The following is a 27,091-nucleotide window of genomic DNA, read 5'->3' as shown; positions in this document are numbered from 1 at the left end:
TGGGCATGAATCAGTGCGACTGAACAGCCTGCACAGGCTTACTGCTTACTGCTTAATGAGAGCATGTACAAACCTATTTGTCAGAGCTGGCAGAGGCACGGAGACCAAGCTTAACGTGGTAAAAACACCTTGCTTCAAGTCTCCTGGGCTGCTGCGTGTTTTCAATACTTCAACTTGTTCAGATCAGGGATGGAGGTCCCAGTTTTCTCTCTGGATATAGGTTCATCACAAGAATATCCACCGTCCTGTTCCTACCTGGGTGTGGTAGGCTGTGCTGCTCAGGGCAGAGGATTTGTTTCATAGGATCATGGGGTGGTTTGTGTTGGAAGGGACCTCGAAGCTCATCCAGTTCCAACCCCTGCCACGGGCAGGGACACCTTCCACTAGAGCAGCTTGCTCCAAGCCCCTGTGTCCAGCCTGGCCTTGAACACTGCCAGGGATGGGGGCATCCTGCCTCTACCACATAAGCAGAGATTGAAGGATTTCCTGGATCTCAAGGTGTGCTTGCAAACATCTGTGCCTCTTATATTAGCAGCTTTTGGGTAGGGAGATGTGTGTGATGAAGGGACTGATACCTTCAGTTGTAGCTCCCAGTCAAACAGTCTGTGGCAGTATTCTGGTTCATTCTGTGCAGTCTCAGGAAGGAGCCTGGAGGTGACAGGCAGATACCCTGGTCTGCACAGAAGGGGTGCGCTGTAAAGCTCCCACTCTGCACAGCTTTGCACATGTAGTCTGTCTCCTTGCTATCCCTTTGTTGTGACCAAGACTGTTGAAGGCAGGGGGTTCGGTGAAGCAGGGAGGCCTGCGGACAGTGGGTTTACGACAGGACTTCACTAATAGGGAGCATTAACTAAATGGAGTTGACTTAATAAAATCTTGATGCATTCCAGGAAGATGGTGAATTCATTAAGGCCACAGCTGGACAAGCTGTTCCCCTCTGCTCTGCCATGACTGGTTTATAGCCACTGAAGAGAGTTGTCATTTACCTTCCGTGTTTAATTACTGTAAAGCTATTCCCCTCCCCTGTGAGATGGGTTTTTTTTTCTCCCTGGCAGAGCAAGGCTCTGGGGAAATTAAACAGCAATTATTATGTTTGCTCACTCTGTTATGGCATAACAGATACTTGAAGGTAAGTTGATGTGTTTGTGTGATTGGCTTCCATAGGAGCAGCGCCTGCTGCAAGCAGGGCTTGGCAGAACCTCTCAAACCCAGCAGCGCGCACACAGTGTTAATCCTCTGTGTACCTAAGGCAAGACTAAACACAAACCTGGGGCACAGCTTGTGTTGTGTACTTTCCATTTGAAAACTACTGATAAGAAGTGAGAAAACAGGACATGCAGCACCGGCTGGAGCTCTTGTTGCTTTGTTGACGCTATGGAGGAGTTGGTAGTAAGGCCTTGTCCTGGTGTTCTGAGATACGGCTTGGAGAGCTTGATAGGGATGCAAAACAATATGGATGAGAGCAGTGGGTGCAAGTGGGGTGGGAGGGGTAAGAGAGTCACAGCCTGGTTTAGGCTGGAAGGGGCCTTAAAGCTCATCCAGTTCCATGGGCAGGGACACTTTCCACTGGAGAAGGTTGCTCACATAATGCATCTGCTCAGAACTGCACTGCTTTCTGGGTTAAAATGCAGCCCAGCACTGGGTTCCACCAGATCCTGCTGCTAGATACAAGTTTAATCGGATGTTAACATAGCAAAGTGGAGTTGTGTTTGCAGAAGAGAGGTGGTGGTGAATGAAGTGGAGGTGAGGCTGTTACTATGAGCAGCTAAGCAGATTGGGAGAGAAACGAGTCTTCTACCCACGCTGATGTAAAAGCTGTTTCTTGATGGAGCTGGTCCAAAAGGGCACTGAAAGCATCTTTTCTTGGATGTGGCACAGTACAGGAATGAGAGCTGCTCATTTGCAGTGTGGTTTTTGGACTATATGTATGGGTCTTGCCTTCTATTGGTGGGTGACATCAGTGGACAGTTGGGTCAGCAACATCAGTATTGGGGCATGAGAGGTAAGGTGGGTTTCAGGGACAGGAGGCATTAATGCCTTGGTGAAAGGAGCAGTGATTTGGACACGGAAACGCTTCCTGCTGGAAGGTTGCCTCAGTACTGGCTGTGTTACCTCCAAACATCTGGAATGTGATGACTGCTCTGATTCATTAGACCAGGAGCTTTGCTGAGGAATGGTTGGTTTTGCATGTGCTCTGAGGGACTGCTTCGTTGAACACTCATGTTTCTCATTTGTGTTTGCATTGGGGTCATCCATGTACATGCAGCCCTATGAAATGAGCTGGAGACCTCACCACAGGCAGTAGCTGTAGGTCTCACCCCTTCCTTCCTTTATCTCTGACGTTTGGAAGTGAAGGGGATATCACTCAGACGCCGAGTGAGTGCAGAGTGGTGCGCTCTGCTTCACCTGGTGTGATTTTAGTGCAGATGTTGCCAGCAATACCCAGTTTCTGGCACAAAAACCTTCAAAGGAGCCATCCGATACACCTGCAGGTTGTTAGGGAGGGCTGTTCCCCTGGGTGCAGACCTGCTACCCAGAAAATCCCATTCGGAGCAGCTGCTCCCAGTGAGTGCTGGTGCTCACCACGCTGGTTGCGCTCCCAGCGCAGGGATGTGGGATGTGTTGACTGGGAGACCTTGTGGCAACAAAATGATCATTACAGGCCATTCATGTCAGCAGCGTTTATGCTTTTCTGTTTGCTTGCAAGCAAAACCAGCAGCTAATTTGCAAGGCTGCCTTTTGTAAGAGGGCCCTTTGATCAATGCTTGCCAGCGTTAATGTTTCAGTGGGCTATTGATTTCCGCAGCAGCTTTTGTTCCCTGGATTTATGCGCGATGGGTTTGGGCAGCACACGCTCTGCATGTTTGATTAAAGTTCGTTTGACTTCGCTTGCAGTGGAGCTGGAGGCTGCTTTTACTCCCTGTCTGCAGAACCAAAGCTCTCCTGCCTTACTCCTTTGTGCTCCAGCTTCTGCCCCCCATGCAGTCACCAGTATGCTGTTTCTAATCCTTCCAGACTCACTCCACTCCAGCATTTAATCCCTTTGGTAGACAATATAATATTAGATAGCCAGGCAGCTGGGAAGATCCGGCATGGAATTTTTTCGGTGTAGGATACATCTGTGTGCACACAACGTCAGCGTTCTCTGTGTATGTGTCGTCTCTGACTTGTTCTTGTCTATCTTTGTCAGTTGAGTCATTTACTGAGTCATGGAGCCGTGCAGTCTGGTGATGAATTTCAAGTGCAGAATCGCCTCTAGTCCTTTAATAGAGCCAGATCTCCTAGATGGGGGAAAACTAGTTGTTGAATAAACTTCTCTTTCAGTTTGATGCAGTTGTGACAGCCGGTTTAGGAGGCTCTCAGAAGCATTATGATCATTAACTTGGTATTTTTTATGATAGCCACCATTTCTTCTTTAAGTGTGGTTTATTACACAGCGCATGTATAAGCTGTTAAACCTGCCCCTGGGCCTAATGGGTTTGCAATGTGTAAATAGAGCTCAAATAGGTTCCCATTTTATGATGGGAGGAAAACAGATTGGTTTGCTCTCTGCCGTTGCCATGTGTCACAGGACACATTAATTCCCTGACACAAAGACATGGGATTTACTTGCTCCTGGTGCTGACACCTCAGCTCTGATAGAAACGAGTTTATAGGTAAAATGCGGCTGGTTTCGTTTGCAGGAGACTTTTTACCTCTGAAAAGCATTTGCATGAGCTTCTCTGCAGAGCTTCTGGCGCAGGTCATAACCCTGCTTGACAAACAGTTGTGCCTGATGGACTTTGAGCCCACTTAATGGACTCCGAGCAAAACGGCATTTCTAAAGCAAACACGCAGCAGCGGAGCAGGGCGCTGGGTGACAGAACACGCTGTTCTTCCCAGGGCTGGCAGAGCTGGAATGCTCATCTGCAGCCTGCACCCGCCTTTGCCTTGAGATTCTGCTCAGGGAAGGGTTTGGGCTTTGATTTTTGTGGGGTTGGTTGGGATGGGGTTTAGGGCTTCTGTCCTTTAGAAGCAACAATTGTAGGTGATGATCTCTCCTATGGAGCCAGGCTGAGAGAGCTGGGCTGGGTCAGCCTGGGGAAGAGAAGGCTCCTGAAGGGGAGACCTGAGAGCACCTCCAGTGCCTGAAGGGGCTGCAGGAAACCTGGAGAGGGGCTTGGGACAAGGGATGTAGGGACAGGCCAAGGGGAATGGCTTTAACCTGCCCGAGGGGAGACTGAGATGAGCTCTTAGGCAGAAGCTCTTCCCTGTGAGGGTGCTGAGGCGCTGGCACAGGGTGCCCAGAGAAGCTGTGGCTGCCCCATCCCTGGCAGTGTTCAAGGCCAGGTTGGACACAGGGGCTTGGAGCAAGCTGCTCCAGTGGAAGGGGTCCCTGCCCATGGCAGGGGGTTGGGACTGGATGAGCTTTAAGGTCCCTTCAACCCAAACCAGCCTGTGATGATGCAGTGATTCTGCTCAATCCTTATTCCTCCTCACCCTGTACCTCTGAACACGGTTTGGTGTGGATAATGTTCACGTCTGCAGGAGCACATCAGTGGCAGCTCCCAGTCTGTAGCAGTGCAGGTTCAAAACGCATCTATTCTATTGCCAGAAATCAAAGCTGTGGTTAAATTCTTTTTGTGGCGATTCTGTTTTTAAATGAAGCGCTGGTAAAGCTCTTTAAGTGTCTTAAACGTTGGCAGTTAATGCCTACAACAACATCCTCCTTTTGTCTTTCAAGTGTTTCAGTGGTGCAGGTATTAGTTGTGGCTGTAATTGCTTGTTTGAGGCCCTTGGGAGGGTTTAGATGAAGGGTGTGTCTTTATTAGAGTTAACTCGAGTGATCTGCCCTGAGTCTGGGCTGCAGGATTTCCCCACAGAGGGAGCAGGCTGAGGTTACCTTGTTTGATCACATAAAGCACAGTTCAAAGCAGCCCTTTTTGTGGGCAATCCAGGGATGTTTGTTCTGATGTTGATGTTCTTTTTCCAAGGGGCTGGTTTAGAACTTCTTCATTTTTTCCTCTCACAACTTAAAAGAAAACAACACCTTTTACCTTAGAGGCAGACAAGTCGCCAGGAAATGATGGGGTTTCAAAGGAAGAGAAAAGAGATTAAAACCACATGCCGTTCTTTGGTTCGGCAGTGCATCCGCTAGCTTGAATGGCAGCTGCTCCAGCGTTTGAACGTCAGCCAGCTTCATTATGCTCTGAAATTATCCCTCATTTCTCTAGGTGTGCTCTTTTAACTGCTTAATTAATTTAGATGTGGGCCTCCATATTCAAATTAAAACACGATTTACGGTAGCAGGGATGGGTTATGGTTAGGGACTCCTTGTTGAACGCGGTCTTCAATGGGAGCGTTGCAGTGGAGGCTGACAAAATGGCAGTGTCTGTTTGAACTGGTCCTCGTTCTGTCTGTAAGCACCACAGAGGGCTCACATCAGTTATTTGTTGTCACTGGAAGGTGGTGCCTGTGGACACAGCTCCTGAGCTGTGCAGAGGTGTCAATGGGATGCTGGCAGCAAGGCGAGGGTCCCCGCTCCAAATCACCCCAGCATCCAGCTGGATTCACTCTTCCCAACCTCTTTTCCTTTCTAGGGGCCGAGGGGAGGACTGAGGGGGCATTTGTGTACTTCCTGCTCCCCCTCTTGCAGAAGCAAAGAGAAAAATAATGAGGGTTTTCTTTTTTTTCCTGTCTTAGCTAAAGAATTCTTTTGTCTGGCTGAGATACATCACTGGAGCTTCCTACAGACAGCAGAAGGGAGGCAAAAAAGGCTGACGAGTCAGATTTGCATGCCCCTCTAACATACTCCTTCTGTATTCGCAGGGAGAACTAATCACCTTCTATTACTATTGGAAGAAAACCCCTGAAGCAGCGAGTTCTCGAGCCCACCGTAGGCATCGGAGACAGGCTGTGTTTCGGAGAATTAAAACTCGAACTGCTTCCACTCCAGTCAACACTCCCTCCAGGCCCCCCTCCAGTGAATTCTGTAAGTGGAAGCGAAAAGCAATGCATTTATCTTTGTTTAGATGCAGGGAGCAACAGTAATGTAATGGTGCTGTACCTTGGAGTGACTGAAGCAAGGAAATGGGAGTTCAGGCACTTGCCCTCTCCTGTTCCTATACCATTATGCTGGAATGTGGTAGGCGTCTTTGATCACCAAATGCTTTGTGCACTCCTTGAAATATAAAAGCATCCTGTAAGGATGGAAATGTTGCCCTGGTACTGAATTTCCCTATTCTTTTCTTGGGTTTATGGTGTATTTTCTCCTACAGTGATGGGGATTAGAAAATGCAAAAAGAAGGAAGTGCTTCATCCCTTTGGAAGGATGTCCCTTTCATCCTTCCTTGGTGATCCATGCCTCCTCCTTGATCTCAAACTGTGTGCTGCAGCCAGGCCTGTTGTATCTTGAAGCATCTTGGAAGATGCACCCTTGACTGAAGCAGAAGTGTCTAAACAAAGAACAGTTATCCAAACCAGTTAATGCCCTGCTTCGCAAAGGGTTGTGCTTAGCAGTGCCCATATGGATGTATCAACCGTTATCCTTATGGAAAAGCCTTGTGTTCCCTGTGAGATTTAAGACTTTCTATGGACTAAACCCAGCACATTTCATGTGCCTCCTAAAGAAAAATGACTGTGTAAAGGCAGGAATTGTCAGACTTTGACTTATCTGGGGGAGGTGGAGGATGTGGTGAGCAGGCAGGACAGGGAATGCTGGAGAGGGTAGTAGGGAGGTGGTAAGCAAGGGCTGTTAGCTTTGCCTTGCTGGAATTGATGGGATTTATCACTGATTTCTGTGTGCACGAGAAGCGAGGATCCTGACTGCGCAGCTCCATCCAAGATACTTGGCACTTCAGAGCACATGTGGCTGGAAGGACCCATCCATATGGATCCGACCGCAGGATGAGAATACAAATCACTTTAGTAAAAGAAAGCAAGTCTTAGCCTGGTGGTAATTTTGCAGTCAGGGCTTAAACACCTGCAAGACTTAACGTAGAAACCATGGTGATGCTTGCAGCTACCGTTGGCAAATGGGACCCTGTGTTAATTTGAAGGGTAATGAGTTGATGACAAAGGCTTAATGGCAAGTACCGTAAATCCCTCCCTCTCTAACCTGCATGTATTACAAAACACCCCCTTGCAACCTTTACAACAACAGTATTCTTGCATCAAGGACTTCTCCTCTAATTAAAGAATTGAACAAAAGGAGCCACAGGGCTTTCTGCTGGTGACAAATTACAGACCTGTTATGCTGTGGATTTATAGTGGCAGTGCTCAAAATGCAGTGCTCAGGGAGCAAGATTCACTCCTGAGTTGGTTTAGAGGAGGAGAGAAGATCCAGTTTCTGTCGTGTCTGCAGATTTTCTGTGGTTTGGATGGGGATTTTTAGCTCACAGTCGTGCAGTTGGCCACAAAGGGAAGTGACCCTGTCCATATTCTCCATGTCTTTGAAACATGACATACTTGAAATGTATGTTTGGACGTGTTAACTCTTAAGGAGCCTTGCAGTAAGGATTGGAAGCTGGTAGTGTCCTTGTAGTACCTCTCCTCCACAAGAATCACAGCTTGGTTTTCAAACAGGTACATTACATCTAAGTGTTGTTTCTGCCACCCATAAAGCACATATAGCCACGAACAGAGTGGAACAGCAGTGACCATCTGATTGAGGAGTCTAGAAACAGAATAGAAACCAGAAAAGCCACCACAGGTTCTGTCCATGGACTTTAGCAAAGTAGGATTTAGATATAGAACATTTGCTTTGAAATTTGACCAGATACTAGAGAGAAACCTCCCTTCTCTTGCAAATTGTGCTTTTGGAGCACAGGCTCTGTAAGCTTGAACAGTATTTGAATGACAACTGCAAAACTACCATGTACTGAATCAGAAGTTGTGTGAGTTGTATCACTTGGTGCATTCCTGGGGTAAGAACTGCCATTAATGGTTATTGTAGCCAAGGAGGAGGGAGGAAAGAGGAAAGCCTGCTGAGTTTTTATGTTCCATTTTCCCCTTCTTCCCTTGTTCTTTACCTCTTCAGTGGACTTGAGCTCGGCCAGCGAAGATGACTTTGACAGCGAGGACAGCGAGCAGGAACTGAAGGGCTACGCCTGTCGGCACTGCTTCACCACCAGTATGCACCTGATTCATTGCTGTATTTGTGCCCTTCTGCTGCTGCCTATTTAATGCAGGTTCATTCAAGCAAGAGCAGTTCATTTGCATGTACAGCTGTGCAAAAAGCTGTGGGGTTGAATCAGCTGAAACATGCACCATTCCCAGCAGAGTTCCTCATGCTTTGCCATTGCAAATTAATACTGCAGTGACAAAGGAGACTTCTGAGAGGTAGACACTTGTACAGGAAGAAATCTACATAATCCATAGCATATATAATCAATTTGTGATATAGCAAATCAATAGTGGGCTGTGACTGTCACACACAACACTTCTTTGTGCTGCATTGAATCTCTTCTGCATTCCTGTGGGTATTCTGGAAGGTTGTCTGGTATTTTGGGTGTATGCACGGCATGGTAGGTTGGATAGAAGGAAGAAGTTCTTTACTGTTAGAGGGGTGAGACACTGGAACAGGCTGCCCAAGGAAATTGTGAGCGCTCCATCCCTGGAAGTCTTGGGGCCAGGTTGGATGGGGCTTGGAGCAACCTGCTGTAGTGGAAGGTGTCCCTGCCCATGGCAGTGGGTTGGACCTGGATGAGCTTTAAGGTCCCTTCCAACCCAAACCACTCTGTGATTCTGAGCTGCTTAATGAACAGAGAGTTTGTAAACTGAGTATTATTGAAGATGTGCACCGGGACGGGGCAGTTTTCCATAAATTTCTCCAACTTTGCCCATAGAAAAGCAGCTGCATTTCCAATTGCATGTTTTTTTAACGATGCAGTGTGGTTGTGCTGTCTGGTCCATCGTGTCTCTAAGCTGTTGCTTTTCCTGCCCCAAGCCTCCAAGGACTGGCACCACGGCGGCCGAGAGAACATTTTACTGTGCACTGATTGTCGCATTCACTTCAAGAAGTACGGGGAGCTGCCACCCATTGAGAAGCCCGTGGACCCTCCACCCTTTATGTTTAAGCCTGTCAAAGAGGAAGATGATGGACTTAGTGGAAAGCATAGCATGAGGACAAGGAGGAGTCGAGGCTCGGTAGGTTAACACTTTGCATTGCAGCTCCTTCTGTAAAAGGGAGGGGTTGTCTGGGAAAGGGAGTTCAACTCCAAATATGATGCTTTCTCTGTCTTATTTGTTGGCCATGGTACGTGTCTGCTGCTGCATTTGTGCGTGGGAGTGTGGGGTTTGCTGAGCTTGAGGCTTGCTTTGGGAAAAGGAGCTGAAATGTCTCTTACACAGGTTCAGCCAAACTTGTGCTGTTCCTGTTTTCAATGACTGGCAGTGAACTGTCATGATAAACTTGACCAGTCATTCCAGGTTTCATACTGGTATGTGTGCTCCTTCCAGCTGGATCCTGTCAGAGGTAAGCCCTTGGGCTTGTTTTCAAGGCTGAAATGCTCTTCAGGGGTCTCCTCAGCTGTCCTTTGCTGCTGTGGTTTGTGCTCTGTCAGAGTGTTCACTGGGGTGAAATGCTGGGAGCCTCACAGTGTACAAGTGACCTGTGAGAACTCTGACAGCAGCTCTGGTTAATCTGATGTTTCCTGTGGGTTTTGGCTGATGGAAAGCAGCAGATAGATTTCTTTTCCTTGCCCTCCCCTCTCTGTCTTTCTGATCACGGTGATAGGACCATTGTCTCTAAACACCTTGTGAGGCTGCGCTGTCAGATAAGGTTGGCTTCATTGTGCTTTGGTAACCCAGAAAACAGCCAAACTGGGAAAGAAACAGCATTAACTATTGAAGTACACTCTGCTGTGATTCCTTATTGCATAGTGGGAGCACATTGAAACTGTGGGGTTAGAAACTGGTCTTAACTGCTTGAATGCCAACAGATAGACCTTTTTTAGTGGAACATGAGGGTCCTCTCCTACCTCTTTCCCTGTGTGCGTATGAACGCTTGCAAATGTGCTTGCATGTGTTTCATGAAGACAACTGAGCATGCAAACAGCAGCAGCTTTGGAACGTCTTTCTAATGTTGTCATCTCTAGCAGGCAGCACTAAATAATCAGCACTTCATGGTTTTGAGTAGAGAAGTTAAGGATTTGCCTCCTTTTAACTAATTTTTCAGGCTCTTAGCAGGAACGCTTCATCTGTGTAAGACAGTAAAATATAAAGGGGTTGGACAAGTGACTTGATGCACCTCTGTTTCTGTTAAACACAGATGTCTACACTACGCAGTGGTCGTAAGAAGCAGCCAGCCAGCCCTGATGGTAGAGCCTCCCCCATCAATGAAGACATCCGCTCCAGCGGCCGCAACTCCCCCAGCGCCGCCAGCACCTCCAGCAACGACAGCAAAGCGGATTCAGTGAAGAAATCTGCCAAGGTAAGAGTTGCCCGTTCTCCTTTTGGGTTAGGACATGGCCACCTGAGCCCTCTGCAGTCTGAGAGACGAGATCCAGGTGCAGGAAGCAGGGAATCTTGCAGTGACCTAGAAATTCCTGCTCGTGTGGGTGAGCAGGAAACTGAATGGTGAACGTGACTGAGGCTTTGTTCCTGTACGTGAGGATGTGCAGTGATAAACACCACGTAACCTTACTGCTGTCGTGAGAAATTAATCCTGCAGTTTTGGATGCAAATGCAAGCGTTAGGCTTGGAAAGAATACAGCTCAGAGATGCTCTGTTTGAGACAAGTAGGTAGTTTAGGGATTGGTTTTAAGCAGTACTTAGTCTTTGTGTAGAAAGGCATACAAATATGTAGTAATGCAGGCTGCTTCTGTTGCTGGTTCTCTGTATGTGTATTGGCTTACAGTTTACTGTGTTTAAATAAGTGCTTTGCAGGAGAGTCCTGAAGAAACCAAGGCAGATGCTGTGGGAAGGTTTGCCATTAAGCAGTTTAAATTGAAAAGCAGCAAGTTAAAAATAAGTCTTTAGAAATAACCCACAGGTTAAAACTGGATGATAGAGCATGTTTTCACATGGTAAAACTGAGAATTTAGCAAAGCTGGGAGTTAGGTAATTACGTGATGTATAAAGCTGTCCTAGCCCATGAAAGAAGGTAGTAATCTTGTAATAGCTACTCACTGTTAGCCCTGTATTTGAGGGGATGTAAAAATATCCCTCTCAAAATGTCAGGAGCAGTAGAAGGAAGTTTATCCTGTGCCTGTCTACTGCAGAAAGTCTTGCTCCGTCCTCTGTGTTGGGCTCTTAGAAGAGTATCCTGGGCCAGATGATCTGGTTCCCGATGGACTTGATTGATCATAGCTGGAGACAACTGCTCTGTTTAAAATAATCCTAAATATTCCTTCCCTTTCAAAGCTGGAGGCCACATCTGCACAGTGAGGAATGCTTTACTCAGTGTTCCTTTTTCCTGCTACCTCATGTCAGGGATGTGTGAAGGGTTTGTGTGCAAAGTGCCCCTTGGGGTTCCATCAGCAGAAGTAACCCTGAGCTCTGGTGTGGGTTCTGTCTTATTCTTGACCTCCAGGGGGAGAGGCTGGGGGGGGTTATGTAGACGGAGCTCTTCTGGGAGCTGCTCCTGGCAGATGGCAGAATGCAGCAGCAGCTCCAGAACAGATTCTCCTGCTGCCTGTAGCTGGACACAGGGACAGACGCGTACGGGATTGTTGTTAAATGGTGACTTCTGATGAGTTCTCCTGCTCCATAGGAATCCTCCTCGTTTATTTGTGTTAGCGATGGCATATGCTCAGTGTGCTTCTGCACTTACATCGCTGGTAACTGTTGTGTTCCACTTCATTTGTGACAGAAGATAAAAGAAGAGGTGTCTTCTCCTCTCAAGAACTCCAAAAGGCAGCGGGAAAAGGCAGCTTCTGACACGGAGGAACCTGACAGGTCCAATGCCAAAAAGTCCAAAACTCAAGTGAGTCTCACGCAGGAATAATTTCAGGAGAATGCTTTGAGGGTGAGGGGGTGCAAACCAACAACATGAAATCAGTTTAAGCCACAGCAAACTGTAACTTAATCTGTGGTTGGAAAGCAACCAATGCTGTAATGTGTTCCTTCTGTTGAAACCAGTGGGATGATACAGGGTAAGTCTACAAGTGTTTCTACTGTTTGTTTTCATACCAATATCAACCACGTAGGAGTTCACTTGGATTATTTTCCACCTTCTCCCCCCAGCGTTTTTAATGTAAATCTGTATTTTTGACTCTTTTGTGGCAAGTTAGACCCCTACCACTGCTATTGAGGCAGAAGCTCCTGTATTTCAGTGTGTGCCCATTGCCACTGGACTCTCCTGAAAGAGCCCGGCTCCATTGTCACTGCACCCTCCCTCTGGACATAGGTGCTGCCTGTGCTGTTTCAAGTCCTGTGGGGTTTGGAGGGTGGTACTTGCACAGCTGGGGTGATGGGGCGCATACTGTGCCACACTGGTCGTGTTCTGTATGCAGCACTCTCACGCGTGGTGGGGGTTCTTCCCCCTCTCCCTGCAGGAGATCAGCAGGCCAAACTCCCCTTCAGAGGGAGAGGGCGAAGGCGAGAGCTCCGACAGCCGCAGCGTCAATGATGAAGGGAGCAGCGATCCCAAGGACATCGACCAGGATAACCGGAGCACTTCACCCAGCATCCCAAGCCCTCAAGACAATGAGAGCGACTCGGATTCATCTGCTCAACAGCAAGTGCTGCAGGCACAGCCCCAAGTCCTTCAGGCACAAAGCGGTTCTGGCCAGGCTCCTCCTCCCACACCGCCTGTCTCAGCCCAGTTACCAGCATCGCTGCCAGCAGCGTCAAGCGCTACTTCGGCTCCACCACAGGTCTCACCATCAGCATCCCAGCCCCCCAGCCAGCCTCAGGCCCCTGCTCCACCAGCACCACCTCACTCTCACATACAGCAGGCCCCTGCCTTGCACCCACCGAGGCTGCCATCGCCTCACCCTCCACTGCAGCCTCTGAGCGTGCCGCAGAGCCAGCCAGCCCCTGCCTCCTCCTCACAGCCCCACTCGCAGCCTCCCCTCCACAGCCAGGCCCAGCCTGCCCCGCACAGCCTGCAGGCCCAGCCCCTCCTGCCTCATCCCGTCCCTTCCCAGCCGTTCTCCCTCCCCACTCAGTCATCTCAGTCTCAGGTTCCCCTTCAGACACAAGCACCGTCTCATTCTCACTCCACTCTCCAGGTAACGCAGCCTGTCCTGCCAACTGCAACCTCGCTGCAGCAGGCTCAGCCTCCGCGGGAGCAGCCCTTGCCGCCTGCACCCATGGCCATGCCTCATATCAAACCTCCCCCTACCACCCCAATCCCTCAGCTGCCCACTGCTCCATCCCACAAGCACCCTCCTCATCTCTCCGGCCCTTCTCCATTCTCGATGAACTCCAACTTGCCTCCCCCACCTGCTTTGAAACCTCTGAGCTCCCTCTCAACTCATCATCCTCCATCTGCGCACCCTCCTCCTTTGCAGCTGATGCCTCAGAGCCAGCCACTGCAGTCTTCACAAGCCCAGCCTCCTGTGCTGACACAGAGTCAGAGCCTTCCTCCCCCTGCTAACCACCCCCCATCTGGACTCCATCAGGTATCCTCCCAGCCCCCCTTTGCTCAGCATCCATTTGTCCCCGGAGGCCCACCTTCCATCACCCCTCCTTCTTGCCCCTCCACTTCCACGCCACCCACCGTGCCCGGCATCCCACTTCAGACTTCCATCTCCACATCGGCCGCGTCTAGTGGAAACGTGCCCGTGGTGACAGCCTGCACACTGCCACCTATTCAAATCAAAGAAGAAGTCCCAGATGAAGCTGAGGAACCAGAAAGCCCTCCCCCTCCACCCAGGAGTCCATCACCAGAACCTACTGTGGTGGATACACCAAGTCATGCTAGTCAGTCAGCCAGGTACGGAGGTTGTCTTCAGTGCTTCCTTAATGTGCTTTGGTTTGTTTTGGAAGCAGGGTGTAGGGCCTGGGTGTATTTTACATGCACATCTTGTCAGCCTCTCTTCCCAGTGTTATCTTGCTCTGTTTTTCTGGAGAGGTGCAGTTTCAGACGGGGCATTACAGTTTGTGTGTGTGAGAAGGGTTTTATACTGTGTTGTCTGTGGAGTATTATGGTACAATGAGTTTTCTCATGGCTTTCAGGGGAGCTGGTAGTACTACTGTAGAAGTGTCTTGTCTTGTCTCCTTTGTATAAGTGATACTCACTCTGGTTTTGGTTTTGGTTTCATTGACATGATGAAACTCTTGCATCATTCCCGAGGCTAAGCTCTTTCTCTTTTGTTTCTTTCAGGTTCTATAAGCACCTGGACCGTGGCTACAATTCATGTTCAAGAGCAGACTTATACTTCATGCCACTGGCAGGATCAAAACTGGCCAAGAAGAGAGAAGAGGCCATTGAAAAGGCCAAAAGGGAAGCGGAGCAGAAAGCCAGAGAAGAGAGGGAAAGAGAAAAAGAGAAAGAGAAGGAAAGAGAGAGGGAGCGGGAGCGGGAAAGAGAAGCGGAAAGAGCTGCGGTAGGTTCATTTGTAGCTCTTTAAGGGAGTTGGTGGGATCTGACCTGGATGGTGACTACAGAATGCACATCCCCAGAAGCACTTTAATGCACGTGCAAGCAGGTATTTGTGAGTGCGGGAGCCTTGTGTCTTAGGTGAAAGGCAACCTGCTACGAGCACCTCCTGCCCCGCCTGTGACTTCCTTCTCTTTAAAGGAACTGGAGAGCTTCTGCTCACGGTCTGTTTCTGATGTGCAGAAAGCCAGTGCTGCTGGGGATAACTAGCCCCAGTACTCACGTTTGCTTGCAGTAGAAAAGCACCCTGTGCAGGCACAGCGGATGCCACTGTGTGCCTTACACTGCTGTGTAGGCTCCCAGGTGCTGTCTGCTGGAAAAAAGCAGATCTGAAGGGGTTTTGAATTGGAAGCAAACTTCATTAGGTTTTTTTATGGGGAGACCCAAACTCTGGTCTTGGCATAAAGAGCCAATAAAACTAATCCATCATTGTGTGGCCTGTTGGAAAGGAATGATTACTTCTGGGCCCACGCAACTGGTAGGTTGGTAATACATTCTTGATGCTGGAAAAGAAGGTGTTAAAGTCTGTTCCATTGTACATTTCAGAGATCTGAATCATAGCTGTGTATTTCTGTAAGATTATAAAAGTCAGGATATAGCATCTGTCCATTAAGGAATGTGTCATGTATAAGGACTTTATTCTGGGGATAGGGGTCCTTTGGCAATTGTGTGGGTAAGCTGTGCTTACTGCCCTCCACCAAAGTGCTCTGCTGCCCTTGTACAGGAGGGGAGAGCAGGATCAGGATGCAAAGTCCTGATGTGAAAGGAGTGGACTTTGTTGCGTTGCACATTGTGGAGAGTTTCTTTGGGTTTAGTCTGTTTTGGGTTACAAATGAGTGTGGAGAGGCAGAACACACTGCTGCCACTACAAAGTAGTTATCTCCTGGCCTACAGGCTAGACAGAATCCAGTTTTTCCCCAAATGGCAGTGGATCACACAATTGCAGGAGTCACGGAGCCTCCTCTTCAGAGTTTGAAGCAGAAGGGCAGTCTGTGCCTGCTCTGGTTCTAAGCCAGGTGTGTTGAACTAAAATTGTTCTCCCCCTTTCTGTGCAGCAGAAGGTATCCAGCTCTTCCCATGAAGGCCGACTTGGAGAGTCTCAGCTCAGCGGGCCAGCACACATGAGACCTTCATTTGAACCTCCACCGACGACCATAGCTGCTGTACCACCTTACATTGGTCCGGACACACCTGCTTTACGAACACTAAGTGAATATGCCCGTCCTCACGTCATGTCACCAACAAACCGCAACCATCCCTTCTTTGTCCCCCTGAACCCCACTGATCCACTTCTGGCCTACCATATGCCCGGCCTCTACAACGTGGATCCCACCATTCGGGAGCGAGAGCTGCGAGAGCGGGAAATCCGGGAGCGAGAAATCCGGGAAAGGGAGTTGAGAGAGAGGATGAAACCTGGCTTTGAGGTGAAGCCCCCAGAGCTGGATGCACTGCACCCAGCTACTAACCCCATGGAGCATTTTGCCAGGCACGGTGCACTGACTATCCCACCAACAGCAGGACCTCACCCGTTTGCTTCCTTCCATCCGGGTTTGAACCCCCTTGAAAGAGAGAGACTTGCACTGGCAGGCCCCCAGTTACGGCCTGAAATGAGCTACCCCGACAGACTGGCAGCAGAGAGGATACACGCGGAGCGGATGGCGTCGCTGACAAACGACCCCCTGGCCCGGCTCCAGATGTTCAACGTCACACCTCACCATCACCAACACTCACACATACACTCGCATTTACATCTACATCAGCAGGATCCCTTACATCAAGGTGAGCCCAGGGAATTGGGCTGGGCAGGTAACTGGGAAGCCTCTCTCATGAGCTGTAAGCAGTGGTCTGTCTGAAACAGGCAGACTGTGACTCGAATTCAAGCAGCAGATCCCTGTTTTAATGTATACAGCATGCCTTCTGTACTGTATAAGGTTTTGGTAACTGAAATACAGATTATTTTTTGGAGGATGAACCAGTGACAGTGATAAAGTAAATGATGATAACAGTACAGTGATCATCACCGTGCTGGAATTAGTAACACTGCTAATGCTTGTTAAGAGTTCTAGCTGGAAAGGAGCTGAAGCTGGTGTTTTCATAGAGGAGCTGAAAAAAATAACTAGGAGAGAGGGACTTCATCTCTTGAGCCGTTTGACATGCCAACCATCTGGCTTTAGTTGAGCTGAAATTTGCTGTCACAGTTCTCATAAGAACCATCTAAATTTATGGTTTAGCTGCCATGTATTCTTATGTGTGGAATTCTTTTTCCCCAAATATTTAATAGTCTCAAAAAGGAGTTGATGCCTTGCTCATTTCTAAACCAAGTTACGTGGTTCTGCCTCTGGAAGTCTGGAAGATAAGGCACTAAGCAGGATTTTTCTGGTGACAGACTGCAGAGGACACAGCAAGCAAGGCACCAGCTGCAGTAGCTGCCAAGGAAGGGGAAAAAAAGAGGTCCAAGTACTTAAAGTGCAGCTTCTAGTTGCAGCTGGTTACAAAGGTAGTGTTCATGCAAGCAAATACAGCACACTTCGCCTTGGAGCACTATGCATTAAATGTAGCTGGAATGTCTGCTGCTTGGAATTTGGAAGGAATTCGAGTGCTGTTGCAGATGCCAAATTGTATAGCCAGGAAATCAGCAGGGTCTTGTAAGGTTGGTGAGGGGCTGGGGGGTTATAGGTAGATGAGGGTGCTGAGTATCAGCATTCTTAAAGCTGTCAGCTGTGAACATTGGCTGAGGCTGATTGCAGACTGGTTCAGTTTGAGGCAGGTTTGCATATTCCATTGATAGTGGGAGAAACTTGTCATAGATGGTGCCTATACAAGGATACTGATGTCAGGTAAGTCATCACCTCTGTAAAGGTAAGTCTAGGTACTTGGTCTAGACAAAAACATGGCTAGTACATTCTCACTCCCAGTCTAGTAAGAAACTGGTGCAGGCAAAGCCAAGTCAATTCATTGTCAAATCCGTCTTACGTGTATTTGCAAAGTAATCTGGTTTTAATCTTGGATGCCAGGTTAAAACTGAGTTAGGATCTCCTGAGTGTCTCCAAGTAGTTCTTGCTCCAGAGTAACTCTGCAGGTGGGGAAGGCCTTAAGGTGCATAATTGGTATGTCTCCTTGGAATGGGGATGAGCAGGGTGTGAAATGGTCACACGTCTGTGTTCTGGACCAGACAGCACCTGAGGGAGAATTGTGTTACCTGTCTTGGGTTCCTTTCATTTGTGGTTCCTCTGCAACCCACCAACAGCTTCACATGCAGAGGTTTCACATGAGCTGGGTGGTGACAATGTCACCTTTTGCAAACAGGTTTTGGCCAGCTTTATAGGCTGTGGGGTAGTACTGGCAAAGTCAGAGGGATGCTAAAGCGTTTCTGTACTAAATGTCACCAGTGATCCCTCAATTGTGAGTGTGTAAAGGAGAAACAGAGTTCTAGTGTAAGGTTTTCTAAATGTTGACCATCTTAGTTACTGCTTGGTGGATTTCCTGTAGAAATTGAAAGCCCTGGGTTGTTGCCTTAACAGTTGAGGGGCTTCAGTAAACAAATATCACTTGAAGATAGAAAAGTGGGTTTCAGACTGGGTGGAGCTAAACTTCTGGTAATTATATGCCAGTTAGGCCAAGTGTAACAGGGTTTTATCTCCCAAAGCAGTTGATTTGATTGCCTTCTTTCCTTCTTTTAAAGGTTCAGCAGGACCTGTTCACCCGCTGGTGGATCCTTTAGCTGCTGGACCCCATTTGGCACGTTTCCCCTACCCACCTGGGACCATCCCCAACCCATTGCTAGGGCAGCCACCTCATGAGCATGAAATGCTCCGACATCCAGTCTTTGGTGAGAGCATTGTATGGTTCTTTACAAGGGTTGGCTCTTGATCTGAACTGTCATCTTCTGGGTCTTCACGTCGCTTGGGAGGGGAGTTGCTGGAGTTGAGCTGTAACTTAGGTTACAGCCAAGGGTTGGTTGGTTTGTCTAACAAAAAAGCTTCATGGGACAACTCTTTGCAGACTTCATAGCAAACAAGTGTCTAAATGTGGGCAACTGTCTCTTAGGTACTCCTTATCCACGAGATCTGCCTGGTGCCATTCCACCTCCTATGTCGGCAGCCCACCAACTGCAGGCCATGCATGCCCAGTCAGCAGAGCTGCAAAGACTGGCAATGGAGCAGCAGTGGTTGCATGGGCATCCTCACATGCATGGTGGTCATCTACCAAGTCAGGAAGATTATTACAGGTGAGAGGTCTAATGGAAGCTTTTGGAGACACAGGGGTGCTACAGCTTCCTTTGTCTATCTCCACATTGCATGTTTCTGCGCCCTGAATTAATGCCTTTCTTACTGTGTGTTGAGTTCCTGTCCTGGTGCAGTCATGGAAGCTGGTGAAGCTGTACTAAGACCTAATTTGGGTGTAGGTGATGGAGCAGATGGGAAGCTAGGTCCGAATTACTGGCACAGGATGGGGATTAGTTGAGTCCATTAGTTGCAGAGCTAAGTTTGGTTGGGGTTTTTAGTGTGATACTTATTACGATTGCTGCTTCCACGTTTCTTTTCCTTGAGAACGGTGGAGGAGGGTAGGTAAAGCTTTATGAATGAGAAGAGGGGAGGAATTCAGTGCAACTTAAGAAATTACTAAGGGGAGTAGGAAGTTGAAATGTGTGCATAATACGGATGCTGCATTACCAGCTGAGAATGCCTAGATGAATCATGAGTTGTTCTCCCTGGAATGCTCTATGGTGTCGATAGTGGTGCTCTCTTCTTGACTCCTGTTTGGCAGTGGCCACTGAGAATGTGTCAGCTAAGAAGAAAAAGCGACTAGCACCTAGCGAGGGTCATTCCATATGTCTGTGGGTAGCAAGGATACGTAGGAAGCAGCATATTAAACACCTGCCTTGCGCTGCTTTACTCTGATGTTTCATCCCTTGCTTCTGCTGTCTGAAATTGCCTGCTGGCTTTGTGCCATGGGGGCAGGCAGTCAGCCTGAAGCTGACTGTCATCTCTGCGGCTGCAGATAAAGCTGAAGCCTGATGAGCTGGCACTAGTGATCTTGCTCACATGTAAGGAGTGCTGCAGTAGCAAAAGGTCAGCGCTTCCTCCCGCCGCAGCCAGCCTTATCGCTGCTGTTACAATGGCTCTCGTTTTGTGCTGAAAGCTCACAAGTCCTCTTGCAACCTCTGTTCCCTTCAGGGCCGCGGGTGAGGTGAGCAGGAAGCCAAAGCTGTCTCTGAAGTGTCTGACACCTCCTTCGTTTTGTTAAAATGAGTTTTCTTTCTCTTTTCAGTCGACTGAAGAAAGAAGGCGACAAACAGTTGTAATAAATTATTTATTTGTAATGCTGGCTGTGGAAACCCCGGTCCTTGGGAAGGAGTGGAACATTTTTACACACAATAAGAGCTACAAAAGGAAACAAAGAATATCTTATAAAGATTTCTTTATATATTTAAACCAGAAACAACCACCCAACAAGTAGAGACTAATCAACATAGTGTTTCATTTGTAGAGAAGATTTCTCAAGACTGGTGTGGGTCTCCCTGCATGACAACGTATTCAGAAGCCTATTGAAAATACAGGACTGTGTGGAATATTCAGAGAACTTCCTGCAATCTTGGTTTTTTTGGGGGTTTTACTTTGTTTCTTACTAGTTTGTTTTGAGTAGGTGCTAGAATCAGGTTCACAACACAAGTCACTGTGCGTGAAGAGACACTCAATGCATCTATAGCTATTTTAATAAAAACAAGGATTGCAAGTAGGTGACATAACAAGCTCTGAATCCAAGTGCTATAATAATAATAAAAGAATTACTTTTATTTTAATACATTGTAGGAAATCTTCATAATTTTCAAGAGAGCTCAGTTCTGCAGCATGGCTTTTTAAGTCTGTAAATAACCTTTTTTTGGGTAGAGGGGAGAAACGAAACAAAACGCAAACTCCAGAAGCATTTATCTTGATTTTCAGTAACATCACAAATTGTGAATTCCTACCTGGTATTGACAGAATACAGAGTTGATTTTTTAATAAAAAAAATTATATATATAATTATCCCTTTAATTAAAGGGAAATCAATAATTTCACATGGGTCAAAGCTTGAAATTTGGTTTGCTGTCAACAATAAGCATTAAAGAGAGTTGCAGGGATAATGTTGCAAATGACTGTTTCTGTTCTTGGTTTCTTGGTTGGTTTGGTTGTTTGGAGGTTTTCTGTTTGTGTTACATCTCTCTGTTCTGCAGCTGATTTCTGTGGAGTTGGGTTTCTGAGCAGTACAGATGTCCCTTGGAGCTCGCTTACCCTTTTTGATGCCTCCTTCAAGGGTTCATTTTCAGTGTGGCCATAATACATTTCTTTTCCTGTTACCTTTTGAAACTTAATCTAACTACATTGGTTTTAGAATGTAGGGAAAAATTGAAAGGAATAATCTGTTCCAAAATCTCTTTTTAAACATGTTCCATGGCTCAAACGAGTACAGCCAGAATTTTGTATGCATGTGCATCCTTTTGGAGGATGTGCTCTTTCTGGCCTCTTCTGTTTGATATGTTCTTAAGAAAAGTGGACGAGGCAACTCCACTCGTGTTGTTAAAGTTGTTCTGCAAAGAGCAGTTAATAATTCTCTTGGACTGTTTTAGTTTTGGGTTTGTAAGCAAAAAAACTTTTTAACTGTCACCAGTGTTCTGTATCTCAGGAACTTCCTGCTTTGGGATTAACCGTGGACAGTAACATTTACTGACTCCCAACACAACAGGTCTGTGCAGAGTAACTCCTGTTGGCTAGTTCCCACGTGGAGGGGAGGAGAGGAATGCACAGAAGGCCAGCGAGCATTATTCTGGAGACAGCTCTGCTTACTGTCTAGACAGATTCATTTTTTTATCTCCCTGTTTTGCCATGCATTTTCTTTGCCAGAGCAGAGGGTGATGCAACCAATGGACATCTGAATCTGCTGGCCAGTTTTTATCTCCTGGTGCATAACTTCCCTCCGTTCTCTCTTTTAAGTCATGAGTGCTCTCTCTCTGCTGTTGTAGACTGTTCAGTGTGATGGTTGTGTCATAAGACTATACTGAGCCATGCTTGATAAACTTGTAGTTAATCATACCTCCTGATGGAAGGCATGGCATGCACAGTGCTTTATCTGCCTCATGCATCTCAACCCAGAGTCAGTGCCCAAAGATTACTGCTGGACAGTTACTAACATCAATTTACCAGTTAAAAACATGAGTCGGGGTGTTCCTGGTCCACTTGAGGCAAGAGTGTATAGGAGAGACGGGAGGACTGTTTCAGCTGATGTTGATCTTCCTTTTTTTCTGTCCTCATTCCAGATTTCTCAGTGCTAAAGAACTGCAGTAGCGTTAAATCATTTCCATCTGCTATGTTTGAAGTGTGTGTGAAGGCATTAGGAGGAACAGCTAGTGTATCTTGAGAGCTGGAAACCATGAGGTCAGTCTAGAATCGAGGATGGTAACGTCTTCAGTCAATGCCTTCAGTTAAGGTCTGCAGCGATCAGGTGAAATGGTTTTCTTCTGCGCACAGTGGAGTAGTTGGTAAGATCAGTCTGCACAGCAGAGAGAGTGCCTCAGCTTACTTTAAAGATCTAATTAGGCCCATTTCAGGTAAATCACCCCTCCTTGGTTTTAACATGGGTAATTTGGGAGCCTGGGGGAGTTCAGCCATTTCTTCTGGTCCTTCTCTTTTGCTATTATTTTTAGCCCTAGTCGTTCTTAAGGAAAAAAAACCCAAGCTGATTGCCTTCCATGGTCCTCTCTCTGTCTGTATTGTTTTTTTCAGCTGAAGTTTGCAGTCTGTTCAAAAGCTATTCATTGATTTTTAACTTGTGTTTTCCCCAGAAAAGCATCCTGATAATTTATAGGAGGGTTTTTTTTTTGTTCACATTCAGTCAGCAAATAAGCACTGAAATGCTTCCACTTCAGACCGATGATTAACTACAGCTTTACATGCAGTGGTGTTTGAAGCCATCTCGGTGTTCGATGCCCTGTTAAAACAACCCAGACCTTTTGCTTTTCTTTAAGAAATCTCTCTTCTTCTTGTTTTCCCTCTGTTTGGAAAGTTGATTTTCTTCATTTTGCTTTAGTGTTTTTGAAACGTCTCTCTTGTTCTATGTCGTCATGGTTGAGCTTGTTTCACTGCACCGTTAAAGCAGAGTGTACATTCTGACTGCTACATTTATATATATCTTGAAGCTTAATGTATATATGAGTAGTTTGCGATGGGATAACACAGTGTAAACAGAGTAGAAACCCAGAAATCGTGACTTCTGTGTTCTCTCCATTTGAGTATTTTGTAATTTTTTTGAAATATTTGTGGACATAAATAAAACCAAGCTACACTACAGCAGCCAGGGTTTGCCTGCAAGCCAAATGTGTCTTGTGATTGTTGTCAAGTGGGCAAAGGGTTATCTTCCTCTGGGATGATATGGGATGGCCATCTTGTCTGTTACAACGCTGGTTTGTCTTTCTTGGCTTAATTTTTAACTACATTGAGGTCACTTTATTTTTAATAGCACACCAAACAGCAACATCGTGTCCAGTGTTGGAGTATATTCTGCCTCCCTGAGGCACATCTGTGCTCTAGGGCTGTACTGTATAACTTTGTCATATTTTTCCCCCAGGTAAAGTAGTCACATTGATAAGACTGAATGCGTAAGGATGTTCTGGTTGTCATGACTTCAGGGGCTTTCTGTGTGCAATGGTCATATATTGTAGCCAGTGAGCTGCCTGAGCACAAACTAGTAGCTAAGATGAAGTGTGTGCATAAGCTTTTATCATTGCATCAGCCAAAGATGAGTAGAAGGATGAGAATTTGTAAACTAGAGAGGACAGTTCCCCTAGTTCAACATCTTTTCATTTGCTTGTGAACCAGAGGTGCTGAGAAGACACGCAAAGGGGGAATGAGGCCTGAGGACTTAAATGAGATACAGTACACTATATACACACATGGAGCCTAGTTCTTTAAGCATGTTGTTTTCTAAGAGATGTTATTTTGTGCCACTAACAACCAATACTGAGCTGGCAAGAGATGCATTTTCCAATGGGGTAATTGCAGAGAGGAAGATGCACAATAATTCATTGTCTAATCACTGCCTGCCGAAAAGCTGAAATCTGCTTTCAAATTGCATGGAGTTACGTGTTTGTGTACATTTGCAGTGGCTCCGTGTCTTCCATCTGGCAGAGATTATAATGTATATGTGTAGCTGTTTGAGTGTTCTGTATTGGCAGTTTGTGATGATCTGCATCACCAACATTTAGGGCAGTGGGATGCCACGGAGAGAGGTGGTGAGTATCTAAACCTTTGGACCAAAAGGAGAGAGGAAGGCTGCATTCTTGATCTGGCTCTGCTTTAATCTATGATTTGTCAGTAGTAGAGAGGTATTTTGACTCCAGTTCAGGCTAATGAGTGCAGGGAGAAGGGAGTGCCCTGTTGTTTGAGTGTGCTTGAAGCAGAGGACCAAGTATTCATGACAGATTGCACAGGAGTTTGGAGCTCCCTGTTTGAAGAGGCTGCTCTATTTATACCCTGTGGCATTTTATATAAGGGGAAGGTCGGATCTTGTCTACTGGAAATAGCTGCTCAAAGTGCCCTTTCTGAGGCTGTCTTGACCATGTGCTATGGTATTTGACATTTCTTCTGGGTAATTTTAATTCCCTGTACTTAATGTAGAACTTGGATGGGCTCAGGCTGCCCTCCCTTTTTGAGGTGAATGAGATGGAAAATGGTGAATGGTGAAGGGTTTTTATCACTGCATTAATCGCACTATAGCTCTGTTGCAGTAGTGGTGGTGTGCTAATGCTGCCTCGCCATTGCAAGAGTAAAGGCAGGTGTCCATCTATTGCACGGCTTTAATGTCACGTCAGCTGTAACAAGGAACTTAAGCTGTTGGGTTTCAGTCCTTCCCATGCCATGGTTGGCTTTTTACAGCCTACATTCACGTAGGTGCAAGGAGAAAAGATGAATGTGGGTATTTTGCCTGGAATGTCACCTTCTGTTCTTGGAACACGAGAAGAAGTAGCTCTTGCACTGTTTGTTGTTGAAGTTCTGTTCCTTGGGGACATTCCTGTGCATTGCAGTGCCTAAAACCGTGTAAAACTCTGTCTTCTGGCTGCTTATGGCAATTAGAAAGCAAGAACAGCACATCCCAGAATGTCCTGTACTGATGCACTTTAGTTCTGCTTCTTGCCCTCATCCTTTCCTCACATACAGCTAGTAATACGACAAAAGCTTAACAGCAGGCGCTGTTTCGGCATCTTCACATAAAGCCCTGGAGGAAGAAGGAAAAACCTACTGATTTTTCATTCCAATTGTAGACAGTTCACCTTATTAATAACTTGTTAATGTTCTTATTAATTACTGGCTTTTGATAGGGCTGTAGTGATGAGTTTTAGGTAGAAAATACATTTTTTGTGCAGTTTTTCTTTGGTTTTGTTTTTTATTTTAAAGTAATGGCTATTTTTAATGCATTTATACACATACACATATATAAAATACATAAGGCCTGGAGCGGCTCCCTGTCAGCGGCGCCCGTGTGAGGGGAGGCGGGAGGGGCTGAGGGCGGGGCCGCGCCTCCTGTGAGGGCTGGCCCGGAAGGTTCCAGAAGGTGCCCGGGGGTACCTCAGGCATGGAGGCGGGCAGGTAAGGGCTCTTCCGTGCTGCGACAGGGAGCAGTGTGGCTGAAAGGTGGCGGGAGGGGGGTTCTGGAGCACAGCTTTTCCCCTCGGCGCAGCCTGTTTGCCTCTGGAGGGCACTGCAGACTGTAGCTTACGGCTGCTTCTGCCGGAGTTCCTTGGTGCCAACGGGCGCCATCTTCCCCTCAGCTCCTGAGGGTGTCCCTTGGTCCCCAGAGGAGCCGTGCCCCTCTGTGCTTCTGTCACGTATCCTTTGGCCTCTGAGGCACCCAAAAGACACGTTCTGTGTGCTCAGTTCGTCCATTTTGCTCCGACAGGTGTTCTTCCATGTGTCCCAGTCAGTGTTGACCCTCCCTTGTTGCTGTATGTGACAGGTAAGCCTGAGAAAGCCTTGCTGCTGTTTCTATTTGGTCTTATTCCTGGGTAGTCTCACCCTGAGTGTGTCAGGCTCAGTGTCTGATGTTGGAAGGGAGAGCCTTTGGGTGCCGTGCATGTACAAGTCGTCCTTTGCAAACTGCTGTTGTGCTTGTTTCCATCTTTAATGCAAGGTAATTAAGCCTGAATTTTTTTTCATAGTGTTGACTTTGCAAAACCAAACTGGAACAAAAGATAAAACCAACAGAATGCAAACAACAGATCCCAAGTGGATGATTGAGCCAGGCTGAATTTGTTCTTTACAGATGCTCATCAAGAAGGGGTAATGTGGCTCTGCAAATTCAGCTGCTTCTATATATAAATATGCAATTCTCTGCCCTTTTCCTAATCCCTAGCTTCTGGCTAAAAGAAAAACAATTGGAGGAATCTGAGAAAAGGAAAAAACCAAACAACCCACACATTGACCTGCATAAACTCAGGCGTTTTGCAGAGCTGCATTCTGAAATGGCACCTGACACATGTAACATTGAATGCTGATGAGTGCAGGTTCCTGATGCAACCTTAGTGTGTCTTCCTGGGGTCTCACAAGTGAGAGAAATGAGTCTTCTCAATGCACATTGTTCAGATCCACTTTCTGGCTGGCTTAGGTTCTTCTTGCATTGCCCCGCAGAAAAGGGGACAGGCACTACAAAAACCCGTGCTTGGTGAATGGAGGACACTGAGCCAGTAGAAGTCAGGTCCAGGACAGGATCTGGTAATGTCATTGCTTTCACATCTCTCAGGTTTTGAAAGGGTATGTATTTTAGGGCAGTAAATCAAATCCAGCTTCAGTGTAAGCGCGCATAACTTTAGTGATCATTAATGTGAATGAAGTAGTGTGCATTGCCTTAAACCAAGGCAGACGTAGGGTAACTTGTAAGTACAGTTGTCAACGTGAAAGACCCAGATGCAAGCAATCAGTCTTGTTACCCGTTATTTTACTCTGAATGACTTTTGTGTCTTTCCATTTTCTGCATGCTGTTGCAGTTCCATTTCATTATTTGTTAGCTCTTTAAATATTTGTCCAATGTCCTTACCTGTGGCAATGTCACCACAAAGAAGCGTGCTTTGCAGAGTCATTGCTTAGCTTATGAGTGCTCCTGTGTCGCTCTATAGCTGCGAGGCTGAGTTTCCTGCACCAGGGAACATGTGTATGGGAGAGAAATTACAGAATAAATTGATGCACTGGCCTTGGAAAAATAGTTGTGCATGATGTCAGTGGAGTTGTATTTCAGTTTGCCTGGGGTCTTGGTTTTGCTGGAACAGACTATTAGTCAAATCTGTGAGATGGAAATTTCTCTGGCACTGCAGCTTGTTTGAATGGACCCTAATGACAGCGTCTAGGCGATGACAAAGGAATCCAGTATTCTTGGTTTGATAACATGGTTGATTGTATGCTTCAAAATCCTCAGCCACAGCTTCGTGGGGGGTTTTCCTGCCTCTTAATTTGGATTGCTTTATTGTCATCTAAATGTCACCTGTTCTTTGTTCTCTTGGCTTCTCTGGGCTGTTCTTCCACAGCTTAATGCTTTTTA

General features: G+C 46.9%; 1 protein-coding gene across 9 annotated transcripts in view; it reads left to right on the top strand.

Annotated features, from left to right (window-relative positions):
• The window catches only part of RERE (arginine-glutamic acid dipeptide repeats), a 222,245-nt gene extending 199,388 nt beyond the window's left edge, over nt 1-22,857 (top strand). For 5 of the 9 annotated variants that reach the window (XM_062604103.1, XM_062604074.1, XM_062604081.1 and 2 more), the window contains 11 exons: nt 5,809-5,971; nt 8,018-8,110; nt 8,927-9,126; nt 10,250-10,411; nt 11,792-11,905; nt 12,477-13,861; nt 14,252-14,474; nt 15,583-16,306; nt 18,210-18,356; nt 18,575-18,755; nt 19,799-22,857. In XM_062604103.1, the coding sequence (XP_062460087.1) occupies nt 5,809-5,971; nt 8,018-8,110; nt 8,927-9,126; nt 10,250-10,411; nt 11,792-11,905; nt 12,477-13,861; nt 14,252-14,474; nt 15,583-16,306; nt 18,210-18,356; nt 18,575-18,755; nt 19,799-19,832 (3,426 nt within the window). In that variant the 3' untranslated portion in view covers nt 19,833-22,857. The remainder of the gene's footprint in view (nt 1-5,808; nt 5,972-8,017; nt 8,111-8,926; nt 9,127-10,249; nt 10,412-11,791; nt 11,906-12,476; nt 13,862-14,251; nt 14,475-15,582; nt 16,307-18,209; nt 18,357-18,574; nt 18,756-19,798) is intronic. The other 4 variants (XM_062604129.1, XM_062604110.1, XM_062604094.1 and 1 more) reach the window with 4 other exon arrangements.
• Nucleotides 22,858-27,091: the final 4,234 nt, after the last annotated feature.

This window comes from Pezoporus occidentalis, unplaced genomic scaffold (assembly GCF_034315485.1).
Source record: "Pezoporus occidentalis ecotype Australia unplaced genomic scaffold, CSIRO_AGI_Poc_V1 ctg119, whole genome shotgun sequence".
Classification (NCBI taxonomy): Eukaryota; Metazoa; Chordata; class Aves; order Psittaciformes; family Psittacidae; genus Pezoporus; species Pezoporus occidentalis.
The sequence above is the reverse complement of the archived record's forward strand: the minus strand, read 5'-3'. Positions and strand labels throughout refer to the sequence as shown.